The 18,264-nt window shown below is 43.7% G+C and overlaps 1 protein-coding gene across 3 annotated transcripts in view; it reads left to right on the forward strand.

The window, feature by feature from the left end:
• The window catches only part of PINX1 (PIN2 (TERF1) interacting telomerase inhibitor 1), a 76,322-nt gene that overhangs the window by 5,817 nt on the left and 52,241 nt on the right, over positions 1-18,264 (forward strand). For 2 of the 3 annotated variants that reach the window (XM_002818810.5, XM_063726508.1), the window contains exons 3-6: positions 2,292-2,384; positions 3,528-3,606; positions 8,995-9,087; positions 14,975-15,051. In XM_002818810.5, coding sequence (XP_002818856.2) covers positions 2,292-2,384; positions 3,528-3,606; positions 8,995-9,087; positions 14,975-15,051 — 342 coding nt within the window. The remainder of the gene's footprint in view (positions 1-2,291; positions 2,385-3,527; positions 3,607-8,994; positions 9,088-14,974; positions 15,052-18,264) is intronic. The other variant, XM_054561173.2, reaches the window with a different exon arrangement.

Raw genomic sequence — 18,264 nt, forward strand, 5'->3', positions numbered from 1 at the left:
ACTCTGCTGCGGTCATCTCATTCATTCCCTTGCCACACTTCGAGTTAGCTAAAGTTTGGGAACTGTCATTTTTCTATATCGAGTCCAGTTCTGTCCTCTGAGCTCTAGATTTGTAAATTCAATAGCCTACTTGATATTTCCACTTGAGTAAGCATTTCAAGGGTATCATTTCTATTATAAAACTCTTGATTCCCCCAAATATATTTTTCCCAGGTTTCCCCCATTTTTCATACATGGTACCGTCTGCCACTTACACAGGCCAGAAACCTGAGAGTCATGCTTGATTCCTCCACCCTCTTGCCTTCCGCGGCCCCAGTCGTCATTCTCCAGCCTCCCGCAGCCCCAGTCGTCATTCTTCTCCAGCCTCCCGCAGCCCGAGTCGTCATTCTTCTCCAGCCTCCCGCAGCCCGAGTCGTCATTCTTCTCCAGCCTCCCGCAGCCCCAGTCGTCATTCTTCTCCAGCCTCCCGCAGCCCCAGTCGTCATTCTTCTCCAGCCTCCCGCAGCCCCAGTCGTCATTCTTCTCCAGCCTCCCGCAGCCCGAGTCGTCATTCTTCTCAAGCCTCGCGCACCCGCAGTCATCTCTTCTCCAGCCTCCCGCAGCCCCAGTCGTCTCTTCTCCAGCCTCCCGCACCACAGTCGTCATTCTTCTCCAGCCTCCCGCAGCCCCAGTCGTCGTTCTTCTCCAGCCTCCCGCTGCCCCAGTCGTCGTTCTTCTCCAGCCTCCCGCAGCCCCAGTCGTCGTTCTTCTCCAGCCTCCCGCAGCCCGAGTCGTCATTCTTCTCCAGCCTCGCGCACCCCCAGTCATCTCTTCTCCAGCCTCCCGCAGCCCCAGTCGTCTCTTCTCCAGCCTCCCGCACCACAGTCGTCATTCTTCTCCAGCCTCCCGCAGCCCCAGTCGTCGTTCTTCTCCAGCCTCCCGCTGCCCCAGTCGTCATTCTTCTCCAGCCTCCCGCAGCCCCAGTCGTCATTCTTCTCCAGCCTCCCGCACCCCCAGTCATCTCTTCTCCAGCCTCCTGCACCCCAGTCGTCATTCTTCTCCAGCCTCCCGCACCACAGTCGTCATTCTTCTCCAGCCTCCCGCACCCCCAGTCATCTCTTCTCCAGCCTCCTGCACCCCAGTCGTCATTCTTCTCCAGCCTCCCGCACCCCCAGTCATCTCTTCTCCAGCCTCCCGCACCCGTCGTCTCTTCAGCCTCCCGCACCCCCAGTCGTCATTCTTCTCCAGCCTCCCGCACCCCAGTCGTCCCTTCTCCAGCCTCCCGCAGCCCCAGTTGTCATTCTTCTCCAGCCTCCCGCACCCCCCGTCATCTCTTCTCCAGCCTCCCGCACCCCAGTCGTCATTCTCCAGCCTCCCGCACCCCAGTCTTCATTCTTCTTCAGCCTCCCGCAGCCCCAGTCGTCATTCTTCTCCAGCCTCCCGCACCCCCAGTCATCTCTTCTCCAGCCTCCCGCAGCCCCAGTCGTCATTCTTCTCCAGCCTCCCGCAGCCCCAGTCGTCATTTTTCTCCAGCCTCCCGCACCCCAGTCGTCTCTTCTCCAGCCTCCCGCAGCCCCAGTCGTTATTCTTCTCCAGCCTCCCGCAGCCCCAGTCGTCATTCTTCTCCAGCCTCCCGCAGCCCCAGTCGTCATTTTTCTCCAGCCTCCCGCAGCCCCAGTCGTCATTCTTCTCCAGCCTCCCGCAGCCCCAGTCGTCATTTTTCTCCAGCCTCCCGCACCCCAGTCATCTCTTCTCCATGCAGGGCAGAGCCCTGCTTCAGCCACTGTCATCACTTGCGCTCACTGACTCGTCAGACTCTCAGCTGCCTCCCTTCCTCCCTCCTTTTTCTCCTCTGGCCCATTTGCTATACAGCAGTCAGAATGATCTTTTAAAATATGGAAATTAGATCATGTCATTCTTAAAAGACCAGTGGTTTTCCATTGTCTTTAAAATAAAATCCAAATTCCTCCCGTAGGTTATGTGAGATCTAGCCCCTCTGTCATCCTATTTCCTTCATTCCTTCATTTGCAGAAGCCACCCTGGGTGCCTCTGAGGTTTCCCAGTACACTGAGTTTTTTCCCACCTTCGGGTCTTTGCACTTGATCTTCCCTTACCTGGAAAATCTTACAGATGAGTGCTAATTGATGCAGAGGACTTAGAGTCCTCCCCCATGTTGCTTCGTGAAAGTATTTAATGGAGAGAATCATCAACTCAGAACACCTGCCATAGGCATCTGTGAGTTTTGTAGCAGTGCTCTGCTTCTGAGTGTCAGTGAGAGGCATGTTCTAACTCTCTGTGTTTAATCTCCACAGGGTTTAGGGGCTCAGGAGCAAGGAGCCACAGATCACATTAAAGTTCAAGTGAAAAATAACCACCTGGGACTCGGAGCTACCATCAGTAATGAAGTGAGCAGCAGTCTGTGCCTCCTGGGTGTCTTTGCATAATTGGCTTCAGTCTTGTAAATCTGAAAGTTGATTGGTTTGTCTGCTTCTGACAATTGGTGCAGCACTTCTTTTCATTCACGTTTCCTCTTGAACACTGACGCTTTGAATGCATGGCACTGTAATTCAGAGTCAGTGGCCTATCGCGCTTTTCATTTTAAGTATCATTGTTCCCTTTTGGAAAGGATCTAAACTGAAAAGTTTTGTTTCTAAGTTTTTGCAGCCAACAGAATCTGGTAGGAAATCTGGGGAATTACTTTAGGTAAATTGAATTACTTTGGTTAGTTCAGTATCTCTGAGTAGTGGATTGGTGGAGCTAAAATTTTTAGCCACTAAAGAAAGAGTTTAAGTTTGATTTCAAATGTAGTTGTTGAGAGATAGATAACACAGATAAACTTATTTTCTTAGAAGAAGTATTGCCCAGTAAACCTATTCCATATTCCTTTACCTTAAGCATTCTTAAAAATGCGTAAGAATGTGAGTACGGCAGAGTCCTACATTGAAACCCTGCTTCCCACTTGTTTGGGAGATCTTCATTCTCTTATAAAAGCCAAGTTCATTTTTTTATAATAAACTTATTAGGTAACCACCTTGCAAATGGGAACTCATTGATTCAGGGGACTTAAGGTCCTCCCTCCTCCCCTTCCTCAGAGTTTTGTAAAATTGGAGTTGATTCGAGTCATTAGAAGATTTTAATTTCTACTGAGCAAAGGAGCATTTCTGTGTCCCTCATGGTTCTTGTCCTTTGAACTATGGAATTTCCCCTAGTGAGAAAAAAATAGTAATTTCATTATGTTTTACTTTAACATTTAGCATACAGGTTGCCTGTTGATTATTTACTATAAATTGACTTGATCGATAAGTCATTCACATGTGAAATCAGGCCTTAAGCTTCTAGGAAACCCCTTTTTAATATTGACCTGGATAAAGAGCGTTTTAACTTTATATTATTTCTTGAATCCACTTAAATTTATCAAATAGTATTTTGATGGAACATTTAAAATTTCTTAATTAACCACTGGATTTCCTTGATTCCAAAATGTATCATCTCAGTCAGTGTAAGTAAACTACAGGCTTACCTCTCATTCATTTCTTTGATGTTTTCAGGACAACTGGATTGCCCATCAGGATGATTTTAACCAGCTTCTGGCCGAACTGAACACTTGCCATGGGCAGGAAACCGCAGGTAGGGAAATCAGATGACATAAGTTCTCAGTGAAAATATGTTTATCTACTTTTTGTTTTTTGCTTTTATTATTTTTAATTGACACATAATTATACATATTTATTGAGTACAGTGTGATATGTCAATACCTGTGCACAGTTTGTAATGTACACATGTGTTGTGTTCATCAACTTAATTAGCATATACATCACTTCAGACATTTATTATTTCTTTGTGTTGGGAGCATTTAAAATCTGTTCTTCTAGCTATTTGAAAATATACAATAAAATATTATTTACTATAGTCACCCTACAGTGCTATAGAACACTAGAGCTTTTTCCTCTTATCTAGTGGGACTTTTATTTCCATTAGCCAATCTTTAGCTGTTCCCACCTAGCTATTCTCCTTACCCAGCTCTAATAACCACTGTTCTGCTATCTAGTTTTATGAGCTCAACTCTTTTAGCTTTTCCATATGAACGAGAATATGCGATATTTATCTGTGCCTGGCTTATTTCACTTAATGTTCTCCAAGCTCACCCATATTGCCTCAAATGAAAAACTCTCATTCTTTCGTAAGGGTAAATAGTATTCCGTGGTGTGTATGCACCACATGTTTCCCCGTTCATGTGTTGGTGGACACTTGGGTTGATTGCATGTCTTGGCTGTTATGAATAGTGCTGGGGTGAACGTGGGTTTGCAGGTACCTCTGCAACATGCTGATTTCCTTTCCTTTGGGTAATGCCCGGGAGTGGATTGCTGGATCATATAGTAGTTCTATTTTTAACTTTTTGAGGAGCTGCCATACTGTTTTTCTATAGTGGCTACATCAACAGTGCATAAGAGTTCCAATTTCGCCATATCCTCGCCAATAATTATCTTTTATATTTTTCATAGTAGCCATCCAAATGGGTGTGAGATGATGTCTCATTGTGATTTGGATTTCCATTTCCCTAATCACTGAGTTAAGCATCTTTTCATCCCTTATTGGCCATTTTTATATTTTCTTTGAAGAAATGTCTAAGTACTTTGCCCATTTTTTAATTGGATTTTGTTGTAATCTGCAAGCATTTTTATAAACATTCTAGTTTATAAAGTCTATTCCTTGTGTATCATGTGTGAATAATCAAAAGATATTTGGTAGATTGAAAGAGAATTTTGTGGAGTGAAATAATGAATTAGACTGGAGTTCAGCAAACATTTATTGAGCTGTGTGCTGGGTATTAGTTTAGGTGTGAGGATCTGCAGAGGTATAAGACAGTCCTGCTTGGAGGTAGCTAGCAGAATATGCTGGTAATTACCTGGTAAAATCACAGCACACATCTAACCATAGGAAGGTTTATTGCAGTGCTGTGTGTGGAAGTGAGCCCAACAGCATGAAGGGAAAGGTGCTTTGTTGGTATTTTTGCTAACCAGATTGGACTTTTTGTTGGAATGTATAACTTGGACAGTTTTCCTTATCCATAGGATCATGATTTTGAAATATCCTAACAGTTCTGTGTGTTGTCCTAACATGAAGGGCAATAATTTATTAAAAGAAGAAAAAGATAAGGAAAATGTTTTCTGAAAATACTGAGTGACTCATATTAGGAAATGCAGGATCTGTGAAGTAGTAAAGTTCAAGGACACTATTCCTTACTAATTATACACAGAAAACATCTTGATATTTACGATCACAGTTGAACTCAGTAGAAATACAGATAAGAATGTAAGCTTGGCTGGGCACGGTGTAATCCCAGCACTTTGGGAGGCTGAGGCGGTCGGATCACCTGAGGTCGGGAGTTTGAGACCAGCCTGACCAACATGGAGAAACCCTGTCTCTACTAAAAATACAAAATTAGCTGGGCGCGGTGGCGCATGCCTGTAGTCCCAGCTACTTGGAGGCTGAGGCAGGAGAATCGCTTGAACCCGGGAGACAGAGGTTGTGGTGAGGCGAGATCACGCCACTGCACTCCAGCCTGGGCAACAAGAGTGAAACTCCATCTCCAAAAAAAAAAAAAGAATGTAAGAATGTAAGCATGACCATATAAGACTTGGAGATTAAGTAGAATGCAGTGGTTTAGAGACAAACACCAGAGTCAGACTGCCTGGATTTTAATCCTGGTCTGACTTTTCATTTATATGACCTTCGGTAAATTGCTGAACATGGCTGTACCTCGATTTCCTCTTTGGTCAAATGGAAGCAGTAGTATCGTCCTTGGAAGGTGGTTGTGAGGACTGAATGCGTTACAACATCTAAGAAAAGCAAGCGGAGATACTCAGCACTGTAAGCCTCCTGATAGTGTGGCTGGCAAATCTAGAGCCATAAACCACGATTAAGGCCAGAAAATTTACTTTACTCTGAAGGATTTCATAAGGAATCTAGGGTTTTATTTTCTCTCTCTTTTTTTTGTTTTTTTTTTTTGAGATGGAGTCTCGCTCTGTAGCCCAGGCTGGAGGGCAGTGGCACAATCTTGGCTCACTGCAACCTCCGCCTCCCGGGTTCAAGCGATTCTCCTGCCTCAGCCTCCTGAGTAGCTGGGATTACAGGTGCACGCCACCACGCCTGGCTAATTTTTGTATTTTTAGTAGAGACGGGGTTTCACCATGTTGGTCAGGCTGGTCTCCAACTCCTGACCTTGTGATCCACCCACCTCAGCCTCTCAAGGTGCTGGGGTTACAGGCGTGAGCCACTGTACCCACCCTCATGATTAGTAGATTACAGTTAATAAAATTGGCAGATCTGTTATAAATTTTAATGAATGTTTATTAAACACATCTCTTTGGCAGTGTACCTCCTGATGAACTGGGTTGGCGTAGGGGTGTGGGGGCTGGGCCAGCTGCTTTGATTGCTGCTTTGACAACAGTATTTTCCCTTGTCCCTCATTGATCCCGGTAAGAGGAAAGTTGTGCCTTTCCTTTGTAAAGTAGGAGGCGGCACCCAGGAAAGGACGGCCAGATTGGTGCATAAATCAGTCTCCGAGCAGTTTCAGGCATGAGTGCACGTGAAGAAATAGATAGAAAGTGATTCCTCAAGGCCTGGCGGTGCTCACGCATCCTTCTTGTTACCTGCGTACTGAGAAGGTAGAGATGCTCCCCAGGTGATTCTTCTGTCCTGTCAAGGCTGAGAGCTGCTCTGTGAGGGCACGGTGTGGTGGTTCAGGATGTGGCCTCTCAGTCATGTCTGCCTGGGCTTCGGTCCCATCGCGGTGGCTTCCTGGGTGTGTCTCATCAGTGTCGTCCTCTCTAGTGAGTTCAGGCATCACAGCAGCTCTCTTATGGAGTGGCTGTGGGAAGGAAATCCAAGAATTCATGGAAAGCCTCCAGTCCAGCGCCTCGTCCCTCATACACTTGCAGTCAGTAGGAGCCACTTTAAGCTGATAACTTCCTCTGTGATTTGTGATTGGAACATCAGCATTGAAAATGTCATGTGCCACATGAAGTGCAAAAGGGAGGAATTTACTAGTAGGATGTCCTTGCAAAAAAATCCAAGGTGTCCCTGGGAAGTGGCTGCAGAAGAGAATGTTTCAGCTTGTGGAAATAATGAACCCGTGCTGGGCTTTGCCTCAATTGTGAACATCTGCCTTCACGTTCTTCCGAGCCTGCTGTATAGTTCCCAATTTGCCTTTGAAATAAGTGACTCCTGGGAGGGACTGCAGTGCAGTCACATGCTGTTGAATGGACATGTGCTTGTTTGGCTCCACTATTAGGGTGAGAGTTTCTTTTTTTTCAATTTCTCTTATATCCTCTGAAGAAGGTTGGTTTGTTGGAATTTTTTTTTTTTTTGAGATGGAGTCTCGCTCTGTCACCCAGGCAGTGGCGCGATCTCGGTTCACTGCAAGCTCCGCCTCCCAGGTTCACGCCATTCTCCTGCCTCAGCCTCCCGAGTAGCTGGGACTACAGGCGCACGCCACCACACCCGGCTAATTTTTTTTGTATTTTTAGTAGAGTTGGGGTTTCACCATGTTAGCCAGGATGGTCTCTATCTCCTGACCTCATGATCTGCCTGCCTTGGCCTCCCGAAGTGCTGGGATTACAGGCATGAGCCACCACGCCCGGCCACTTTTTTTCCAATTTCTCTAGCCTCATATCTGAATGTTCTTAAAACTGTAGGAAAATTTAGTCTCTCTTCTACCTATGATCTGTTTCTGTGGCACTTTTCTGTCTGAACCTGACAAGCAGATACAGGTGAGAGAATGCAGGCGGCTAGCTAATTTATAATTGACTCTAACCTCAGATCAACCTGCTCTGGTATTTCAGCAAGGGACTACTTTCTGGCTCACATTTTCCCTTCTGTCAAAGGCGTTCCCACTCGGATGTCTTCCTCAATGGTGTGTTCCTGCTCCTTTTGCCCTGCCAGTTGTCCTTCCCAAAACCCTGAAGAGGTGGCTCAGAGCCAGTGCTGCTCCGTCACGCGTCACCTAATCGTCATCTCTGATCTGTATTTAGATGATCATTTAACCTGTCTTACCTTTATTCACTTTTTAAAGGAACTTTTTATTTTGAAATAATTACAGGCTTGTAGGAATTTGCAAAATAATACAGAGTCCTGAACGTCTTTCCCCCTGTTCTCCCAGGATGGAGAGACATTACATTGCTGTGGCTTTTCGAAACTGAGAAGTCGACACTTGGTGTTACTGTTAACTGCACCACAAACCTTAGCCAGTTTTCATCATTTTTTTTTTTTTTTGGTCTCCATTCATTTGTACACGGGCATATGGTTCTGTGCAATTTTATCACAAGTGTAGATTCATGCAGCAACCACGACAGCGAAGATACAGGATTGGCTACCACGGCACAGCAACCTCATGCCTCATCTTTGTATTTGTACCCACTGTACCTTCATCCTTGTCCCCTGGAAACCATTCATCTGTCCTCTCTCTCTATAGTTTTGTCATGTCGAGAATGTTCTGTAGATGGAGTCATATGTTTGTAGATGGACCTCTTTGACTAAGCACAATGTCCTGGAGTTTGTCTTGGCCGTTGCGGTGGCAGCGGCCGCCCCTCTTCACTGTGGAGTGGTATTCCACTGTAAGGATGGCCCAGGGGTTGGTCAGCTGCACACGTTGAAGGACTTGAGGGTGATTTTTGGTATTTTGCTATGATGAATAAGGCTAATATGAACATTTGTGTCTAGATTTTTGTGTGAACACAAGTTTTTATTTCTTCCTCAAGGATTTTCTAAATTTCTGGAGGGCAGCCTGGCCTGATCCATAGTATGCAAATTAAAGAAATATTTCTAATCATTTGACCCGTAGAAAGAAAACAGAGATCCAGCAGAAGGGTGCTGTTGCAGAGCAAATGAATGAAAGAGTTCAATCATAAATGATAGGGCTCCTAAAATTTTCTTTCAAGACTATCCACTGTTAGGAGAATAAATGAGATTGGATTACAAAGACTTTAATGTTTTTATTTTTCATCTTTTTTAAAGATTCCTCAGACAAGAAAGAAAAGAAATCTTTTAGCCTTGAGGAAAAGTCCAAAATCTCCAAAAACCGTGTTCACTATATGAAATTCACAAAAGGTAAGATTAAGCGTTTCTTTACTTGTTGTTGAAATCTATGTGTTTGTCCTGAGTTGCTTGAAGCATTTTAGCTCTTGGCCAATAGTGGCTTCATGCGTTATGGACAGCTCCCACTGCATTGCTGTGAAACAGTGCTGGAGTCCTCGCATTGACTGTGGTGTGCCTGAGGATCTTGTTAGAATTCAGATCTAGGAGATCTGAGATGGGACCCAGATTAGACTTTAGACTGTGAACAAGTCCTGTGGCTGAGCTAAAACATGGAATCAGCTTATATTTAGAGGAAAAAGGGACTTTATGTAGCTAGGTCAGAAAATAATTTTAATTTCTTGCCCAACATTTTTAGCTGCATGGTGTTTTTTCACAGCTGAATGTTGGTGTTAAATAGCTCTTAATATGCCAGGTTAGAGAATTATGTTCTATATTGAGACCTCCAGTGTGATAAAGCCCACTCCCTGGTTGACCCTTTATTCCATGTAATTTCTCCATTTCACAGCGTAGGCATTCCATAGTCGTTGCCAAGTCGGGTAGAAAGCCCTTTGAGAACTGGGTGAGAATTCGTGTTCCTTCATCACCACCTCCCCAGCCCCTTCCCAGTATGTGAAATCATTTGTGCATGTGGTTGTCCTCTTCAGCCACTAGGTGGCGATCTTGCATTGGAAAGAAACAATTTAACTTAATAGAACCAACTCCCCAGTTGTTTGCCTGTAGAACAGTATCATGAATTAGAAACCTACTTGTTACATAGTTTACATAAGAAGCGTGATGCTGCTGCTGATGCTTTGATATGTAGTCTCTATTGATGGTTCTTCTCTGGGAGGTTGGATGTGTTTCTACCTTGATATGTCAGGAAAAGCACATCTCTTTGCTTTGGTCTTCTAGGAATGTCATGCGTATCAGGGCATTGCTGGGAAGCTCTTAACTTGTACAACCAGCCTGGATAGCAGTGGGAGCTGGAATTCCCACTACTCTGAAGTATTGATGATGCTTTTCATTTAGGGCCAGGAGCCCAAAAGTTAGGGCTGGGTTTGGTTGAGGTGAGAGGCCATGGCAGAGCTGAGTGGATTGGGGATTGTGTGCAGGGAGAGGCTGGGCCTCTCTTGCCTCTCCAGCAGCCATGGCTCTTCTGCTTCATCCCTTATTTCTCTCACGTGGAACTTTCTTGGCTGTCACCCGTATCCCTTCTGACTGGGGTTCTTCCCCACCCCAGCCTGCTACGGAACAGAATACAGGCTTCCTTGGCCCTCAGTCCTTTTGAAGAGAGGGTACATGCTCACTTCATGCCCAATCCCTGAAATAGCACTTCTTTTTTCATTAGACTGTAGAAAAAAACTAGAGATCACAGAAGGTGCTGTTGCAGAGCAAACTAATAAAACTCAGTGACCTGTAACTTTCGGATGATGTGGCAGCCTTTTATGCTTTCACTTTTACAGGTAGAATCTTCTAATTTTCCTTTGGTGCCAGACTGCATGCATGATTTCATCTGAAGCATTTGCTGAGGCTGGGATAAGCCTCTGTAATCTGCTTTAATCTAATGGATGCCGGGAGCATCTGCTTTCTATTTCTAGTTAAGCCTCTCCTTTGCTGGGTGACCCTGTCAGACCGCTGGGTACCTCGTGCCTTCGTTTTCTGTCTTCCAGCGAGGGTTCTGTATCTATTAGCTTTGCCTGGGGAGAAGAGGGAGTTAGTATGCAGAACAGAAAGAGTCTCGGACCAGAGAAGAGCTGGAGTGGAGACGGGAAGGACATGCAGACTGGACCTGTGTAGGAAAGAGAGAAGGAAGCAAAAGTCCAGGGAGTGAAGAAAAGAATGGTTTACCATCTAGCTTTCCAATCACGGTGCAAACTTATTTTAAAGTTTCCTCTAGGGTGGACTATCTTAGATCACAGAAAATCTCACTCTGGCCATTACTCGCTCAGACAAGTCACCTACCCATTTCCCTTCAGACTCAGTTTCCTCTTTTGTAAAATGTGGATACATTTGTAAGTGACTATTAAGTTCTAAGGTAGGTTCTGTTTTATGATTTATTAGAAATGACCCATTTTATGGAACTTTTGCTTTTTCAGCATTATAGATAATAAAGATTTTAACTAGTGGGTATGCTGATAATGACAATAACTCATTCACTTAGTTGATGAGGATGATTCATATTGTAACTGATGTATGGTCCAGGAAATCAAACAGGAAGATGGAATTGTACATAGCTTGGTAAGAATGAAGATAAAAATTTTACTCTAGTAAGATTACAGTAGCAAATAGTGTTGTAAAAGTTGCTACTGCCTGAATATCGGCTATATCATTATTTTTATTTTTATTTTGAGACAGGATCTCACTCTGTTGCCCAGGCTGGAGCACAGAGGAACAATCTCAGCTCACTGCAGACTTGACTTTCTGGGCTCAAGTGATCCTCCTGCCTTAGCCTCCCAACGTGCTGGGACTACAGGTGTGAGCCACTGCGCCTGGTTGGTTATATCATTTTAGTTCTGATATATAATTATTCCTTTCCCTGGTCCTGAGTTTATAATTCTAACTTGAGCTAATTTATTGTATAATTTTAAAATTCAGTTTTATCCATACTTATTTAAAGGCTCAACTCCAGCTTGGTTTGTGGTTTTTTTTTTTTTTTAATGCAAAAGATCTCTGCAGATAGAGGCTATATCTGCAGAGGGGAAAATGTCAATCGATACAAAGCCATTTTTGAGGTTTTCTGACTGGATGGTGAGACGTTGGCAGGAGAGCAGGAGAGCAGTGCTTCCTCCCCTCAGTTATGCAGTCGTTGGATGAAAGTTGCATAAACTGTAATTGTGCAGCTTTATCCTGGGAATCTTGCAGACTTCTTAATCCTTTGAGAGTTTGGGCTACTTTATGTGCTTCTGAAACAAGGAAACTACATGCCTAACGCATGTTCAGGTGCTCGACTTCCTGGTCGGGAAATACAGAATTGGTATTCACAGCGCAGTCAGCCCCGCCCCTCAGTCGCACACTGATAGTGAGGAGCATTCAATTTCCTCTTCTGATTCTTTTGACATTTAAATAAATATCAGGTAGCACCTTGTAGGCTTTTTGAAAATTCTGACTCTTACTATTGGTTATTAGGGTCTGACCTGTGTCACCCACACTGACTCTTTCCACTTTCCTGGTTTATGGTGTCTTTTAGTGGAGTTACCCTTATCTTCTGCCTTCAGTTGACTGCCAGTTCTGTGTGTTTGCCATTTAAAAAAATAAAAATAAAAGTATGTCATTTTATTTGTCCTTCTTGATTGAATAATGCAAATGAATTTTCTAAACTATTGAAGCTACCTACATAAACCGTAAGTGTTTTTTTATTTTAGCAAACATATTCCTTGCCCTTTGCTTCTTTACTCTTGGCAGCTCAACTCTGCTTTTCCGTAGAGTTGGTTTTTTGAGCCTCAGTTCTAATACAGCTTGTTGGGTTATTGCTAAACTGTTTCCAAATCATCTTGATTCCTAAGTTCTCGTGTCTATGAAAGTTTTAGTTGCCTCCCATGTGGATTTCTTGATATTGTAAATGTGTCTGACTATAGCAGTAACGTTCCTCCCTTCCCAGTAGCTACTCTGATAGACTGAGAAGCTGATAATCATGATTATTAGACAAACAGCTAAAACGATCCTGAATAGAGTGTTCTTCCGAGAAAGCACCTGCTCATCCTTGCAGGTGCCTTTCTTACTGGTACTGGAAATGTTACGCATTGAAGACTAATAGATGAACCAAATCCAGATAGATCTGTTTCCTATTCAGTTTTCTTAATTGTCCTTTTCTCTAAGTTTATCAACAGTATTTTGTATGATTTGACCATAATTCAGAACTGAAACAAATAAGCTTTTTAAATGCTTTTTAAATTTGTGGTATTTATTCAAAAGTGGTCATAATTTCCTGGTGTTTATAAGCTTTCCATCAGGACCATTAATTAGTAACTATCTCAAGGTCACTTCCATCTTCACCTTTTTGTCCACCTTTTATGTTCCTTTCCACTGGTCTCTGACTCTTTCTTCTCTGTGTTCTTGTTTTCCAGATCAAATCCAGAGCAAGGCCTGTAACAATCCTGGTTTCTACATTTACTTAAGTGAACTTTGCTAAAGGATAAAAATTTCTGATACAAGAATCCATCATCAAAACTTTAGACACAGTTGCACCTTCATTGGTATAGCTTAGTGTCTCTGCCAGCTTGACAGTTTTGCCTTTGACTTTCAGATCTGTTTTGAATCTCTGTGTGTTCATATTTTGACATCGTGTTTTAGAACTGTGATCTCGCATGTCCCCTCTCTTCTTAATCCCTCCAGCATTCCTTTTAGTCGAATTGCTGTAAAAGAGATCCTAATTTGCATTTTCTAGAGTGTCCGTATTCCAGAGGATAGGTTAGGGATAGATGGCCAGTACACATTTTGAATTAAGTACAGCTGCCTTTTCTGAAGTACAAATTGTGCTTTGCATTGGAAAATGGGTTGTGCTGGCAGCAAAGCTGTGAGGACATCTCTACACCGCCGATGAGTTTGTCCACCTCTTCCTGCTACAACCAGTTTTCTTCTCCACTTTCCCGGTTCATTTTCTGCCCTATCTGTGATGTGCATCGTCTATTCTTAAATAGGTTTTCTTTTGGGTCTTTTTGTGTAGGTCCTATTTAATCATAAATGAGAAGCAGGAGGGCTTAGTGTCAAGCTCAGGTAGGAAGGAGAGCAGCAGGCAGAGCCCAGAAGAGCCTGCCCTCCTGGCAGGAACAGGTCATACCGCCTGGGCCACTTCATCTGGTACTGCTGCCTAGGAAACTGGTTTTGGCACCTGGTTTTGCATTAAATTGAAGGGTGTTTTGTTTTTTTAATTTCACGGAGTCACTGAGCAATAGCATATTTAAGTGCCCCAGTGATAGTCAGTGAACTAGAACCTTCTGGGTCATGACATTACTTTGCCAAGTCAATGTGCTACAGGAAACCAAGAAGACAAGTGAGTCTGTGACGGTGGAACTCGGCTTCCAGCATGAGACTCACATTCCTGTGTCTGACCCAGAACCTCCCTCGCCCAGAGCCTCAAGCCTTTACATGGAGTAGTTATGTTTTAAAATGCATTTACCATGCCATTGACAAATGGGAATAGATTTGGCCGACTGCTCACAGAGGATTACTGGGTAGAAGGAGAAATTCCGAAGAAGTGAATTTTAAATTAGTTGGTTTGTGGGTTTGAAATTAAAGAGTTTAGTGTTTTAAATAAGAACCATAGAGCCATTTAATTTCCTGCTCTCCCTATGTAGCCTTTTATTTAGAGACAATATAGCTAGAGCAGTAAAGAACATTTTAAGAAGAAAAATCTGAAACCCTGTCACCCTTATACAGTATTTTTTATTTACATATATTCTTTTAAAATTTGTATTTGTTGAGTTAATTATTAAGGTCCTGTGTGTTGAATATGATACGTTCTCATTCATGTGCATATGTAGAGTTTGGAGCTGTGTATCTAGTAGTATTTTTTCATCCGTATTTCATAATCTTCTAAGTAAGTAGCTCATGTCTCTGTAGCAAATGAGATCTATTTTTAAATGAGGAACCCAGAGACCCAGGAATTGCACCTTGAGGGCATAGCGGGAGTAGGGTGAGCTGTAGAATTTAGCTTTCCTTGCAGTCAGTATGATCTAGGTTGTTTCTACAGTTAAGAGAATGTCAAGAGTTCTGGTTCTAAAACATTTACTTGGTTTTAAAATTTAATTAATTTTGTTTACTAATGAAAGAGTTGTAATGAAAAAGTGGGTAGAAAGTCAGTAGTTACAAAATTGTTTCTTTCCCAAAAGCCATTTTCCTTTGAGGTGCTGCATAGTTCATGTCTGCGCTCCTTCTTTTAGGAAGAACGGTCTTACTGAAAAGCATCACGTTGTTTTTCTAGGGAAGGATCTATCATCTCGGAGCAAAACAGATCTGGACTGCATTTTTGGGAAAAGACAGAGTAAGAAGACTCCTGAGGTATAAAGCCACGTACAGGTTCCGTGTTCCGCTTTAATACTGTCTGATTTTCACCTGTGTATAGGACTGTTTCTATCTATGACTAGTACTTTTCTGACAAAGTTTCCAAAACACTTTGGAGGCTTCATACACAGCCTAGATATGATCCTTTTAATAATATTAGTGGGTAGATAATATGTTTTATAAGGAATCTTAAAAAGAATAAGTGTTTTCTGGTGTTTGGCTTTTGTTCTTTTTGTTTTGGTGTGAGGACTAGATTAAACTTGGGGAAGAATACCCATTGCCGATATAATCAGAGGGGAAAATCTCTCTTCCATGGCCGAGAAGGGGAGGGATTTTGTCCGTTCTGCTCAAACTGCATTACTCCATTTGGAATGGAGGTGGGAGGAAGCATGTCACCTTCATTCTCTAGAACCAGCCTGTCCCATTCTAACAGCATTTGAGACAGCGCTAGATCAGCACCATCTATAAGGGGGTTTGATGGGGGGTTTCCTCTGTTATACAATATTATTTGCCTTACAACTAGAAGAAAAGAATGGGGTGACTACACCCTCAATGGAATGATCTCCATAATTTATTCTAATTATTAAATTGGGCTATATAATATTGCAAAGAATTTTTTGTGCCATTCTTAAGTGTAAGAGACAGCCCTGGATATAGTTTGAGATATATTAGGATTATGGATTTCTAAAGATAACAGGCTAAAAATATTTAGAACTGGCATTGTCTGAGAAAATCTGGAATATATGGTTGTGACCACTGTTACTCAGCTAATCTGGTATGTTGTACTGATGTTCTTTTCTTGGATTGTAGCCAGGGCCCTTGGTGACCATAGAACAAAAAAGACTTGGTTTATTGATTCCTGGCATTTTTCCAGACTGACAGAAATCTTTATTTCTAGGGTGGTAGATATTTGTTTTTTAATAGTAATAATTTTTAGAGAGTCCAGAATTACCAGTGGTTAGAAGTCTCGTTTGGTGATTCCCTGTGCGGACTGGGACTAAATTCCCGTGTCTTTTAGCCCTTGTCTGCCCCTGCACCCTCAGCAGATGGAAGCAGCAGGCTGGGAAAGGATACCTGGCTTTGGTGCCTGCGTGGACTATGCTGAGCCACTAGATAGGCAGTGGTCACTAGGGAGGAGCCACTCTGACATCAGGCCATGCTGGCTGCTCCTTCACAAGGGGCTGCTGGAAAGAGCCATGGTCAGACAGGCTGGCTTCTGGTTGCACCTCTGCCCTCAGTGCTCACCGTGAGACCTGGACTAGGCCACTCTTCCTTATTCACCAAGGACGTGGCCTCTGGCTTATCCCAGCCTCCTCTCCAACCCCACTTCCTTGACTCTCTCAGTCGTCTCCTTGTCCTCAGGAAGAACTAGAATTCCAGTCCTGCGCCTCTTGCACTCCATCTCCTTTGCTCTGCCCAACAGCTGCCCCCACCCCACGATCACACCCTGAGCCTTTGTATCAACTCCACGTCCCTCCAATAGCTTGAGATAACCCCCATCTCCCCAGCCCCGTGGGGCTCACGTGCCTTCTGTACTGGCGTTTCCATATCCCTGCACATTGATCCTCTCTCTTCTGCCTGCCGCTCACCCACCACCCCCAGCCTTTGCCTTCCCGGACACCCTCTTTGAAAATGTACAGTTGAACAGATCAGGGAGGGAAATATTACTTGTGGGCTTTTGTAGAACTTTAAGAGAATTTATGTGTTTGGTGCAGAAAGCTCTTAGTTGTAAGAGATCAGAGGTTTCTGATCCTCTGGCAGATTTCTGTTTGAGAATTTATTGGTGTTGGGTACCTTGAGGTTTTCAACACTGTGTGGGGTTACTTGACTCTTTGGTAGCTAAGTCATATTAAAGTGAGACACCCACCTGTGTTTGAGGAGCTTCAAAAGCAGTTCCCTAATGCTAGCCCCAGGAAAATCTCTTTTGGTCCAGTGTGTGTAGAGATGATCAACCCTGATGCAACATGGTGTTTTGTGTGAGATTTCCATTAGTCACATCTTTCTCTCTCTCTTCCAGTTCAGTGTTTTCTTCCAGTGATAAATTTATGTCCTACCTGTTGGTGAGGCGGTCTTCTACCAGGCCCTGCTCTCCGTCTGTAGCCATAGTTCTCAACAAGGTCTTCCTGGCATTGCCTAATGAGCTTTAAACAAACGCTAATGCCAGGGTTCTGCCCAAGACCGATTAAATTAAATCTTGGGTCAGGGTCAGTTATCTGTGTTACAAAAGGAGAAAAATTTAAAAAAATTTTTTTTCAATACCTCCCCAACTGTTGCAGCAGTTATTCTGACGTTTAGTAAGGGGCAAGGGTTGAGAACACGGGGAAAGCCTGCCATGCAGCTGTACTGAGAGCTTCTGGCTTCCAGGTCGTGAGTAACCCTGAGGACAGAGCTCCTCAAGTCCTGCCGTGTGTACAGGTCTTCCTTGTCAAACTGCAGATTCCAACTCAGGAAGCCTGGGTGGGGGCTGAGGGCCTGTACATCCCCATCCGAGGAGCTCCCAGGTGATGCTGCTGCTGGCCTGTGTGCCACACCGAGGAGGTCGCATCTAGGCAGTATTTTCCATTTGACATATGCCCGCATGTGTGCAGAAAACAGAATCTATTTAAATGTAATCACATTTAAGACAAACAGAATATCTTTCTATAAAGCAAAATGACCTTTTCATTTATCTTTGACATCCATGTGGATTTTCATATGTTAAGTTTGCTTTTATTGAGGTATACCAGTACCTTCCTTGAGTAGACTATTGCTAAGAAACCTTACCTTGTTAGTTACAACAGCCTTTATAGTCAAAGGCAGGAGGCCTTTGATCAGATTTGTTTGAAAATACAACCTCTTTCGGCTCCCATCCTCAGTTGGCGGGATTGTTGCATGTTGTTGCTTCGCTTGACTCTCATAGCCGCGTCGACCTGGGTTTATATTTGGCATTGCAGAGGGCAAGGTGTTACTGGAGGTCACCTACCTCCAGAGTCCTGGAAACCATGGTAGTGCGGGCCATTAAGGTAGCAGTAGCTCTGTGGGTGCTCTAGTTAGGTGCCGATGCTGATCTGTCTTCAGCATCCAGAGTTCCAGAACCTTGGCGTTAACCACGTTCTTGGCTTGGGTAACAGCATCACCCTTGCATTAAGGGAAGCCTACTGATTTTAATTTCTACAGCTCCTGACTGCCATCGTAGAATTCCCATTTTATTAAGCACCTGTGTGCCAAATC

This window comes from Pongo abelii, chromosome 7 (genome assembly GCF_028885655.2).
Source record: "Pongo abelii isolate AG06213 chromosome 7, NHGRI_mPonAbe1-v2.0_pri, whole genome shotgun sequence".
Lineage (NCBI taxonomy): Eukaryota > Metazoa > Chordata > Mammalia > Primates > Hominidae > Pongo > Pongo abelii.